Source organism: Gorilla gorilla, chromosome 10 (assembly GCF_029281585.2).
Source record: "Gorilla gorilla gorilla isolate KB3781 chromosome 10, NHGRI_mGorGor1-v2.1_pri, whole genome shotgun sequence".
Classification (NCBI taxonomy): domain Eukaryota; kingdom Metazoa; phylum Chordata; class Mammalia; order Primates; family Hominidae; genus Gorilla; species Gorilla gorilla.
In genome coordinates, this window is record NC_073234.2 from 127,104,524 (window position 1) to 127,117,017 (window position 12,494).

Below are 12,494 nucleotides of genomic sequence, written 5' to 3' on the forward strand. Positions count from 1 at the left end.
CCAACCTGACCAACATGGCGAAACCCCATCTCTACTAAAAATACAAAAATTAGCCAGGTATGGTGGTGCGTACCTGTAGTACCTGCTACTCGGGAGACTGAGGCGGGAGAATCACTTGAACCTGGGAGGCAGAGGTAGCAGTGAGCCAAATTCGTGCCACTACACTCCAGCCTGGGCAACAGAGTGAGACTCTCAAAAAAAAAAAAAAGAGTTTCTGATTTTGGAGCATTTCAGATGTCAGATATTTGGATTGGGGATGCTCAAACTGTATAGTTTTGGAGTCCTTTTGGCCCCACTGAAGTGACTCCTGTAAACTCAGATGCTGTCTTACCAACCTGTTTTGCACTCTCCTGATTTTTAGTAAGCTTTTTAACTGTAGAAATCACATAAAAAGCTTAAAGATTTTCATGAAGAAAATAGAATTTGCCTTCATTATTTTGTTTTTTTTCCCCATCTTTTTATTTCAAGCTTATAGAAAAGTCAAAAGAACTTACAGTGATCTCCCGTTATACCTTTCATCTAGACTCACTATTAATGTCTGGCCATGTTTGGTTTTCTCTATACACGAGTGTATATAGGTATGCATCTGTATACGTGTACATGTATGTATGTGTGTTGTGTGTGTCTTTTTTTTTTCTGAACCTTTTGAAAGTAAGTTTGAGGAACAGTTACCAGGCTGCTGCAGTGATCTGTAAGTGGAAATGATGGTGTTTTGTGGTGTGAGGGTGTCATTGTAAGTGCTAGGAGGAGGCGAGTACAGGACATCTTAGGTGCACACAGGAGAGACTCCTAATGAGTCTTTTCTGGTATCCCCAAGAGGCTTCATGAAGACAGTGACTGGTAAACTGCAACCCAAAGGACTGTTTGGAATTAGCCAGGCAACAGGTGGAACAGAGCATTGCAGAGGAGGAGAACATGCGTTTGAGGAAACTGCATGTAGATGTGTATGTCCAGATCATCCCAGGTTGAGGTGAAAAAATGGGGAGCTGCTGCAGAAAGGAATGATATTTTTTTTTTTTTTTTGAGATGGACTCTGGCTTTCTCACCCAGGCTGGAATGCAGTGGCACAATCTTGGCTCACTGCAACCTCTGCCTCCCAGGTTCAAGCAATTCTCCTACCTCAGCCTCCCAAGTAGCTGGATTACAGGCACCCAACACCATGCCCAGGTTATTTTTGTGTTTTTGAGTAGAGATGGGGTTTCGCCATGTTGGCCAGGCTGGTCTCCCAACTCCTGACCTCAGGTGTTCTGCCCATCTCAGCCTCCCTAAGTGTTGAGATTACAGGCATGTGCCACTGCGCCTGACGGGAGTAGATCTTTTAAGCCAGGCTTAGGAATTGAGAGTTTATTTTAAGGGAGCCATTGAAGGTGTTGTTTGTTTTTTGAGATGGAGTTTTGCTCTTGTTGCCCAGGCTGGAGTGCAATGGCACGATCTTGGCTCACTGCAACCTCTGCCTCCCGGGTTCAAGCGATTCTCCTGCCTCAGCCTCCTGAGTAGCTGGGATTACAGGCATGCGCCACCATGCCCAGCTAATTTTGTATTTTTAGTAGAGATGGGGTTTCTCCATGTTGGTCAGGCTGGTCTCGAACTCCCAACCTCAGGTGATCCACCCGCCTCGGCCTCCCATAGTGGTGGGATTACAGGAGTGAGCCACCACACCTGGCCCAGATTTACAATTTTTAAAAAATACTCTGACTGGAGGGTGAAGAAAGAATTGGAGAGAGGTCTGAGAAGAGGCAAGGCGGCCAGTTAGGATCCATGGGCAAGATGGTGGCAGTGAGAATGCAAAGAGGTAGATGAGATTTTCAGGAGAAAGACTTGACAGCACAGAACTAGATAGGGCGAGGTGAGGTAGAGATTGCAGAAAGTCAGAAGTGAGTCCCAGCTTTCTAGCTTGGGCAGCCGAGTGGGCGATGGAGCCCTTGACTAAGTAGCCAGGGAGGGAGGAGACACTGAGGTCAGTTGTGGGTGTGATTCGAAGTGCCTGTTGGAGATGGGTTAGAGATGTCTGGCTGGCCCCTCTGAGCTCCAGGATGGAGGCCTGGGTGGGAGGCAGTGCAGGCAAGTCACGCCCTGTGCCTTCTTCCCACACAGCCTCGGCCTCACCATGTGTGTCAGGAGCTGTTTCCAGTCCCCCCGTCTCCAGTGGGTGTGGAGGACAGCCTTCCTGAAACACACCCAGCGCAGGCACCAGGGGTCCCACCGATGGACGCACCTTGGAGGCAGCACCTACAGAGCGGTGATTTTCGACATGGGCGGAGTTCTCATTCCTTCTCCAGGGAGAGTCGCTGCAGGTGAGCTATTGATTCTGTTTCACTTTGTGGGACTAGAGTGGCGGTGGGAGAATGGAGGGTGATCGGGAAGGCAGAGGGGAACACTTGGGCAGCAGTGTGTCCCAGCAGGCCATGCTCTGGCTCTCGAGTCGAATTCCAAGCACCACTAGGGGGCTGAGTGTCTTGGGCGCATGATTCAGCTTCTCCAAATCTTACTTTCCTCATCATTAAATGAGCTAATGGTAGTGCCTTCCTCCTTGGGATTTGGTGGAGAGTTATCCGTGGGAAGCACTTGCTTAGCACAGTGATTGCTCAGTGCATCCTAAATTCTCAATCAATGATGAGCTGCCATGAATGCTGTGATTAGAATTTAACCACCAAGGCAGGGCGCAGTGGCTGAAGCCTGTAATCCCAGCACTTTGGGAGGCCGAGGTGAGAGGGTCGTTTGAGCCCAGGAGTTCAAAACCAGCCTGAGCAACATAGTGAGACCCCGTATCTGCAGAAATTTAAAAATTATCTGGGCATGATGACAGGCACCTGTAGTTCTAGCTACTCAGGAGGCTGAGGTCGGAGGATCACATGAATCCAGGTGGTTGAGGCTGTAGTCAGCCGTGATCATGCCACTGCACTCCAGCCTGGGTAACAGAGCAAGACCCTTACTCAAAAACAAACAAACAAAAAAACCCAAATAATTTAACCACTTCTTCTTGGGAACTGTTCTACTTCTGAAATCTAGAATGCTGAAATTCCCCTTTTGATTACAGCCTTCCTCCCTTCTACCCCACTCCCTCTAAACCTGCTTCTGGACTGACAGGGTAAGGGTCAGCCCTCTGGTCTCTGGTCTTCTCTTTACCAACCCCTTCCTGGTTTTACTTCTTTTCTACTCAGTTCAGTTTTTATTAGTTAAAGTCGTTTTGGCTTCAAGCAGTAGAAAACCTAACAAAACAGTTACTGAAACAAGCTAGAAGTTTCTTTCTCTTGCACATAAAAGCCCAGGTACATGGTCTGGGGCACTGTGTGATGCGACTCTGTGGTATCAGGGACTCCGACTCTTTCTAGCATGTTGCTCTGCTGTGACTTTTCATTTCCACTCTTACCTTGTGGTCTGTCTTGGCCGTGTCACCTCCTGCTATCATATTCTCATGCCAGCCAGCAGGAAGGACAAAGGGCCAGGCAGCCATCCCTCTCCTTTTGACCTTCTGTGGTGGCTGGTTGGCCAGTTCTCCATCCTAAATCAACCCAGGCACAGGTTTTCTATGCCTGCGTGTCTAGGCTTTCCAGCACTGCTGACCAAATTACTCAGCCGTGCGAACTGGCTGCACAAGCTGGTTTCTGAGCTCCAGCCTCAGTTGGGCCATTGGTGCTATGCCTGAGCCTCTCTGTTCCTTCACTCTTATCTCTCTGTTCCTTCACTCGTATCTCTGTCATGTTTACCTCAGGGGCTGTTCCAGACTGTCTACTCCCCCTTTGGGGGTGTTCCTTACCACCCCCAAATATTCTTGCTCTGCAGATAGCTGAATCTATTCTTTTACAAAGAACATAAAGACTAAACCTGAGCAACACAGTGAGACCCCATGGTGAGCTAGGATTGCACCACTGCACCCCAGACTGGCACAACAGGCTTTTTTAGAGAACCTATCTCTAAAAAAAAAGGCAACAGGGAAGAACATAAAGATCACTGGACAGAAAGTTTCTTGACTTTCTCTAGAATATCTTAAGAACCAATTCACTTCTCTCCATTGCCACTGCCTCCACCCTTGCCTTCTCTCACCCAAATGATGTCATCAGCCTCCTAACTCTTCCCCTGCCTCTGGCTCTCTGGATTTTACAAAATCTCCTCCCAGCTCCAGAATTACCTTTCTAAAACATGGATCGTGCTTCTGCGCTTAGCAGCTCACACCTGTAATCTCAGCACTTTAGGAGGCCGAGGTGGGCAGATCGCTTGAGCACAGGAGTTCAAGACCAGCCTGGCCAACCTGGTGAAACCTCGTCTCTACGAAAAATGCAAAAAGCGTACCTGGGCATGGTGGTGCATGGATGTAGTCCCAGCTACTTGAGGGGCTGCGGTGGGAGGAACTCTTTAGCCCAGGCGATTGAGGCTGCAGTGAGCTGAGATTGCACCACTGCACTCCAGCCTGGGTGACAAAGTGAGACCCTGTCACAAAATAATAAATAAATAAAATAAAAATAAAGCATAGATCTTGTTCCTTTCATCCCTGGCTTGAAAACCTTGAATGCCTGCATGTGGTCCCCTAGATTAAGTCTAGAAGCTTTCGCCTGGGATTCAGGGCTCCTCTCAGTTCTAGCTTTCCTGCTGTGGACTACCTGATGCTCCCCAGGCATGCCAGGCACATTTGCATGTTTGTGCCTTTGCAAGCTGTGTTTCCTCCCTGCCTCCACTGCCTGTTCAAATCCTACTGATGCTTTTAATGGCAAATTTAAGGGGATATTATTCAGCAATGACTGGAATCTTTTGAACACTCAGTAAATCTCATGGTTGTTACTAACTTCAAGAGTCCTCTTCTGTCAAGACTTCTCCAACCTCATTTGCAACCTGGGCAGAATGTTCCTGGATAGCCAATTCCCATTAAGTTTCACCTTCACCGAGATATTTTTGTTTGCAGTGGGATATGTTCATGTCTCCTCTATGGGGCTCTTGGATTCCAGGACCCCAGGTCTGGGATTTCTTCACTTCACTGTTGCAGTGTTAGCTCTGCAGGCTGGCTCAGTCATTCAGGAAATGTTTGATGGGTAGATGTGAACAAAATAGTGATGCCTTCTACTTTGTCTTTTGCTTGACTGGAGCTTCTAATGTTATTTATTTCAAATGAACCATATCAAGGGTCATTTGATAAGAATATACTAGAATTGGCCAGGTGCGGTGGCTCATGCCTTTAATCTCAGCACTTTGGGAGGACGAGATGGGCGGATCACTTGAGGTCATGAGTTTGAGACCAGCCTGGCCAACATGGCAAAATCCAGTCTCTACTAAAAATACAAAAATAAGCGGGGCATAGTGGTGGGCACCTGAAATTACAGCTACTCTGGAGGCTGAGCAGGGAGAACCACTTGAACCCAGGAAACAGAGGTTGCAGTGAGCTGAGATCATACCATTGCACTGCAGCTTGGGAGACAGAGCAAGACTCTGTCTCAAAAGAAAAAAAAGTATATATATATATATATATATATATATATATATATATACGTGTGTGTATATATATATACACATATATATGTATATATATACATATATATGTGTATATATGTATATATACACACACGTATATATATATATACACACACTAGAATTACTGTACTATACTATTTTTTTTTTTCTTGAGATGGGATCGCGCTCTGTCTCTTAGGCTGGAGTGCAGTGGTACAATCATGGCTCACTGCAGCCTGAAACTCCTGGGCTCAAGCAATCCTGCCTCAGGCTCCCAAGTAGCTGGGACTACAGGTGTTTGCCAGTATGCCTAATTTTTGTTTTTTATAGAGATGGGGTCTTGCTATGTTTCTCAAGCTAGTGTCGAACTCCTGGGCTCAAGTGATCCTCCTGCCTTGGCCTCTTGAGTCATTGGAATTACAGGTGTGAGTTACCATGCCTCACCTGCTGTCTGTTTTTGTATGGCCTGTCAGCCAAGAATGACTTTTATGTTTTGAAATACGTAATTGAAAAATATCAAAACAAGAATAATATTTTGTGGCATGTGAAAATTATGTGAAGTTCATATTTCAATGTCCATAAAAATGAAATTTTTTAGAAAACCATCTTGCCCATTTGTTTACATGTTGTCCATGACTGCTTTTGCCCTGTACTGGCAGAGTTGAGTAATTTCAACAGGGTCCGTAATGCTTTCAAAGCCTAAAATATTTACCATCTGGCCCTTTTCAGAAAAGCTTGATTTAAGCTGTTAGTTTACTATAAAATTAGTACGCGCAACAAAGAATTCAAAGTATAGCCCAAACATTTTAGTTTTTTTATTTTTTATTTTACTTTATTTTTCTCCAAAAATACATTTTCAGACCAAAGCTCAAACACTTTAAGATTGAATTTAGGCCGGGCACAGTAGCTCACGCCTGTAATCCCAGCATTTTGGGAGGCCAAGGCAGGTGGATCATGAGGTCAGGAGGTTGAAACCATCCTGGCTAACATGGTGAAACCCCGTCTCTACTAAAAATACAAAAAATTAGCCAGGCGTGGTGGCAGGTGCCTGTGGTCCCAGCTACTTGGGAGGCTGAGGCAGGAGAATGGCGTGCACCCAGGAGGCAGAGCTTGCAGTGAGCCTAGATGGCACCACTGCACTCCAGCCTGGGTGACAGATCAAGACTCCGTCTTGGGAGAAAAAAAAAAAATTGAATTCAGAGGGTATAATGATTTCGAAACTTCAAAATGTTTGACTTTAAAATTTTTGTTAGTGTGATAGATGAAAATTCCATCTTTGTGGTTTCTTTTCTTTTCCTTTTTTTTTTTTTTTTTTTGAGACAGAGCATCATTCCATTGCCCAGGCTAAAGTGCAGTGGCGTGATCTTGGCTCACTGCAACCTCCATCTCCCGGGTTCAAGCAATTCTCGTGCCTCAGCCTCCCAAGTAGCTGGTATTACAGGTGTGTGCCACCATGCTCGGCTAATTTTTCTATTTTCAGTAGAGACAGGGTTTCGCCATGTTGACCAGGTTGGTCTCTCTTTTTTTTTTTTTTTTTTTTGAGACAGAGTCTTGCTCTGTCGCCCAGGTTGGAGTACAGTGATGCTATCTCAGCTCACTGCAAACTTCGCCTCCCGGGTTCACACCATTCTCCTGCCTCAGCCTCCCGAAGTAGCTGGGACTACAGGCGTCCACCACCACGCCCCGCTAATTTTTTGTATTTTTATTAGAGACAGGTTTCACTGTGTTAGCCAGGATGATCTCAATCTCCTGATCTGGTGGTCCGCCCGCCTCGGCCTCCCAAAGTGCTGGGATTATAGGTGTAAGCCACTGGGCCTGGCCTTTTTTTTTTCTGTTATTTTAATGTTCATTTGCCTGATTGCAACTGAGGTTGCGCCTTTTTTTTTTTTTTTTTTTGAGTCGGAGTCTCACATTTGCCTGATTGCAACTGAGGTTGCGCCCTTTTTTTTTTTTTTTTTTTTTTTGAGTTGGAGTCTCACTCTGTCACCCAGGCTAGAGTGCAGTGCTGTGATCTCGGCTCACTGTAACCTCTGTCTCCCTGGTTCAAGCTATTCTCCTTCCTCAGCCTCTCGAGTAGCTGGGACTACAGGTGTGCACCACCACACCTAGCTAATTTTTTATATGTTTTTAGTAGAGATGGGGTTTCACCATGTTGGCCAGGCTGGTCTTGAACTCCTGACCTGAAGTGACTTGCCTGCCTCAGGGTTCCAAAGTGCTGGGATTATAGGCACAAGCCACTGCATCTGGCCATTTTTTTTTTTTTTTCAGAGAGCATCTTGCTGTATGGCCCAGGCTGTCAGGCTGGTCTCGAACTCCTAGTCTAAAGTGATTCTCCCGCCTCCTGAGTAGTGAGCCTTTTTTTTTTTTTTTTTTAATATTATTGGTCATTCAGTTTTTCCGTGAATTGCTCACTTTTCTTGTTGATTTTCAGTAAACCTTTTTTTTTTTGAGACAGACTTTTGCTCTTGTTGCCCAAGCTGGAATGTAATGGTGCAATCTTGGCTCACCACAACTTCTGCCTCCCAGGTTCAAGCGATTCTCCTGCCTCAGCCTCCTGAGTAGCTGGGATTACAGGCATGCACCACCACCCCTGGCTAATTTTGTATTTTTAGTAGAGACGGGGTTTCTCCACGTTGGTCAGGCTGCTCTCGAACTCCCTACCTTAGGTGATTGCCCGCCTTGGCCTCCCAAAATGCTGGGATTACAGGCATGAGCCACTGCGCCCGGCCGGTAATAACCGTTTATCTGTTACATCACTTGCAAATATTTTCTCCCTTTTATGCCTTGTCTTTTGATTTTATTGATAATGCTTTTAGTTGTACCGAAGTTTTCTTTTTCTTCCTTTCTTTTCGATATGGAATTTCACTCTGCCACTCAGGCTAAAGTGCAGTGGAGTGACCTCGGCTCACTGCAACCTCTGCCTCCCAGGCTCAAGCTATCCTCCCACCTCAGCCTCACAGGTAGCTGCACTATAGGCTCGCACCACCACACCTGGCTAATTTTTGTATTTTTTGTAGAGATGGGTTTTCACTGTGTTGCCCAGGCTGGCCTTGAACTTGGGAGCATAAACAATCTGCCCACCTCTGCCTCCGCCTCCCAAAGTGCTGGGATTTTAGCCATGAGTCACCACGCCCAGCCTTCTATATTATTTTCTAAGTTTTAGAATTTTGTTTTTCTGACTTGGATATTTACTGTATTGGGAATTTGTTTTGTGATGGCCTGAAAGATGATTTAACTTAATTTCTATTCCATATTGAAACCTAGTTATGCCAACCCCATTTATTGAATAGTCACTGCTAAAAGAGCATAAAATACAGAGAAAATTTCCTGTTGCCACCTCGACCCTTTCCCAGTTGGTTCCAGACTTAAGTGGTTATCATTGTGAAAAGTTTCTTGTTTATTTTCGAAAAACTGCCCGTGTGTGTTGGGGGCGGGGGGTGGGGGGGCATATACAAATTGGATCATATGCTGTAGACTGTTCCATAGCTTTTTTTTGACTCAGTATGATATTTTGCCATCTTTTTCATATCAGTTGGCATATGTCTAGGATCTAGTTTGGAGGTCAGTAAACTTTTTCTATAAAGGGCTAGACATGGTGGATGTGATAGCTTATGCCTACGATCCCAGCACTTTGGGAGGCCGAGGTGGGAGACTGTTTGAGGCCAGGAGTTTGAGACTAGCCTGGGCAACATAGTGAGATCCCCATTTCTACAAAAAATAAAAAAATTAGCTGGGCATGGTAGCACGCACCTGTAATCCCAGCTACTCAGGAGGCTAAGGCAGAAGGATCACTTGATCTTGGGAGCTTGAGGCTGCAGTGGGCCATGACTGTGCCACAGCTCCCGAGCCTGGGCAACAGCAAGACCCCATCTTAAAAAAAAAAATAAAGAAGGGCTAGATAGGCTTTGTGAGCCATACTCTCAGTCACAACTATTCACTTCTACCATTGCAGCAAGAAAGCAATAATAGACAATAGTAAACAAGTGTGGTTGTGTTCCAATAAGACTTTATTTACGAAAATAGGTAGAGCCAGGCATGCTGGTGTGTGCCTGTAGTTCCAGCTACTAGGGAGGCTGAGGTGAAGGTTCATTTGAGCCCAGGAGTTTGAGGCCAGCCTGGGCAACACAACAAGACCCCATCTCTTAAAAAAATAGATAGGAGACAGATTTGGCCCCAAGCCATATTTTGCTGACCTTTGGGCAAGTTTATATGTTTTAACATCTGTGCGGTATTCCGTTATACGAATATATCATAATTGATGTAATAAACACCTTATTAGTATACATTTAACTTTTCTAGTTCTTTTTATTATGAGCAATTCTGCACAAACAACCTTGTACATAACCTTTGCTTACTTTCATAAATATATATGGAAGAAATTTCTGAAAGTAGAATTACTACGTCAAATGTGTGTGCATTTCAGATTTTGACAGAAATTATCAAATTGCTGTCTGCAGAGGTTGTGCTTGTTTACGCTCCCGTCAACAGCATATGATGGTGCCGGTTTCCTCACATGCTTGCCAACTCCGAGACTGTGAAAAATGCTATATGCTTTAGCTCTAAAATTAAAGAAGTATTTTTTGGATTGAGTTTTAAAAGTCTTGTTATTTTCAAAGGACATATACCAGATTGTTAACATTGGTTATTTCTGAAAGATAGGATTGCTTGTCCTTTTACTTTCCTTCCTTACTTCCTTCCTTCCTCTTCTTTTTTTTTTTTTTTTTTTTTTTTAAGAGATGGGGTCTTGCTCTGTGTCCCTAGGCTGCAGTGCGGTGGCACCATCATAGCTCATTGCAGCCTCCAACTCCTAGGCTTAAGCGATCCTTCCACCTCAGTTTCCTGAGTAGCTAGAATTACAGGTGCAACCCATCACACCAAGCTAATTTTTAAATTTTTTCTAGAGACAGGGTTTAATCATGTGGCCCAGGCTGGTATCAGACTCCTAGCCTCAAGCGATCCTCCCATTTTGGCCTCCCAAAGTGCCGGGATTATAGGTGTGAGCTACTGCACTCAGCCTACTTTCTTTTGCATAGTTTTCTATGAAATATATTGTCTGAAAAATTTTCAATGCACAGACACTACTTTATCAGAAAAAAACAACAAAGGTGTTTTAATTCTAAAACAAAAGCTATATGTAAAGTGCATTTTGTCTTAGATATATAATTATGAATGTTGTATGTATATATTTGCCCCCGGCATCTGTATTATAGACAGAAAAAGCAACTGTGGATGAGGAGAAACAGTCCTTGCACAAATGTTCTCAGTATTCTACAGATGCTGATGCTGATCCATCCACTGCCTTAGCTCTTTGTGGACAGAAATTTCCTTCTTGGCCAGGCACAGTGGCTCACACCTGTAATCCCAGTACCTTGGGAGGCCCGAGGCGGGCAGATCACCTGAGGTCAGGAGTTTGAGATCAGCGTGGCCAACATGGCAAAACCCTGTCTCTACTGAAAATACAGAAATTAGCCAGGCTTGGTGGCGCACGCCTATAATCTCAGCTACTTGGGGGGCTGAGGCACGAGAATCAGTTGAACCTGTGAGGTGGAGGTTGCAATGAGCTGAGATTGTACCACTGCACTCTAGCCTGGGTGACTGAGTGAGGCTTTTTCTGAAAAAAAGAAGAAATTTGCTTCCTTATCCACAAAGGCAGCATTTCAGGCGAACATTTCAGTGTACTCACTCCATGCTGTGAAGAATTACTATAGCCTATAGAAGGAAGGGCATGTTCTAGGGGCCACCAGGATCTGGCTTATTCCTTCATGTGCTTCCATAGTCTCTGCCAGGTCCAGGTAAGTGACCTAACATATGGTCCAGTGAATATGAGACTAAGGAAGAAAATTCATCATGCAGTGCCCGGAGTCCTCTCAAGCAACCACTGAGGATCTGATGCTTCACAGCAGTGTGCTCTCTGTTGTACACATTAGCATTGCTCTTCCTCTGGGGGTCTAAGGTTGAGATTTTGCATTTTGTGAATGTCTGCAAATTTCCAACAGCATCCACCCTGGCAGTACAGCGAGGCCGTAGGAACTGGTATGGTAATTTTCCTGAGCTCCCTAAACCCCAGCATGTATCAATGTATTCCACTTTTGCATATTTTGCTTCCTATAGAATGGGAGGTACAGAATCGTATCCCTTCTGGAACTATATTAAAGGCCTTGATGGAAGGTGGTGAAAATGGGCCCTGGATGAGATTTATGAGAGCAGAAATAACAGCAGAGGGTTTTTTACGAGAATTTGGGAGACTTTGCTCTGAAATGGTGAGTGGTAAACATACCTACATTTCCATATTTTTCTTTTTGCCTTGAGTAGTGGTTGCAACATTCATGTATAAGTTAGTTAAACTGAAAATAAAGTGAAACCTAATAACCCATTACATGTTTTAAAGTTATTTCCTAGGCCAGGTGCAGTGGCTCATGCCTATAATCCCAGAACTTTGGGAGGCCCAGGGGGTGGATCACCTGAGGTCAGGAGTTTGAGACCAGCCTGACTAACATGGTGAAACCCCGTTTCTACTAAAAATACAAAAAATTAGCTGGCTGTGGTGGTGCACACCTGTAATCCCAGCTATTTGGGAGGCTGAGGCAGGAGAATTGCTTGAACCTCAGGGGTGGAGGTTGCAGTGAGCTGAGATCATGTCATTGCACTCCAACTTGAGCAACAAGAGCGAAACTGTCTCAAAAAAAAAATAATAAAGTTATTTCTTTCACCCCTAGGTGTTCAATGTTCAATTCATATATGAATAAGTAAAAATATTCTTAGCCAGGCGTGGTGGCTAACGCCTGTAACTTCAGCACTTTGGGAGGCTGAGACAGGAGAAGTGTTTGAACTCTGGAGTTTGAGACCAGCTTAGGCAACATAGCCAGACCTTGTCTCTACTAAAAATCAAAAAAATTAGCCAGGCATGGTGGTGCACACCTGTGGTCCCAGCTATTCAGGAGGCTGAGGCTTGAGCCCTAGGGATTGAGACTTCAGTGAACCATGACCGTGCCACTGCACTCCAGCTTGGGCAACATAACAAGACTCTGTCTCAAAAAAAAAAAAAAAAAAAAAAT

General features: G+C 44.8%; 1 protein-coding gene across 8 annotated transcripts in view; it reads left to right on the plus strand.

Annotated features, from left to right (window-relative positions):
* The window catches only part of ACAD10 (acyl-CoA dehydrogenase family member 10), a 72,113-nt gene that overhangs the window by 6,418 nt on the left and 53,201 nt on the right, over positions 1-12,494 (plus strand). For all 8 annotated transcript variants that reach the window (XR_010129427.1, XM_055359113.2, XM_004053902.4 and 5 more), the window contains exons 2-3: positions 2,095-2,294; positions 11,551-11,699. Coding sequence is in view for 7 of the 8 variants with exons in the window: in XM_055359113.2 (XP_055215088.1) it covers positions 2,108-2,294; positions 11,551-11,699 (336 nt within the window). In the remaining variant the exon portion in view is untranslated. The remainder of the gene's footprint in view (positions 1-2,094; positions 2,295-11,550; positions 11,700-12,494) is intronic.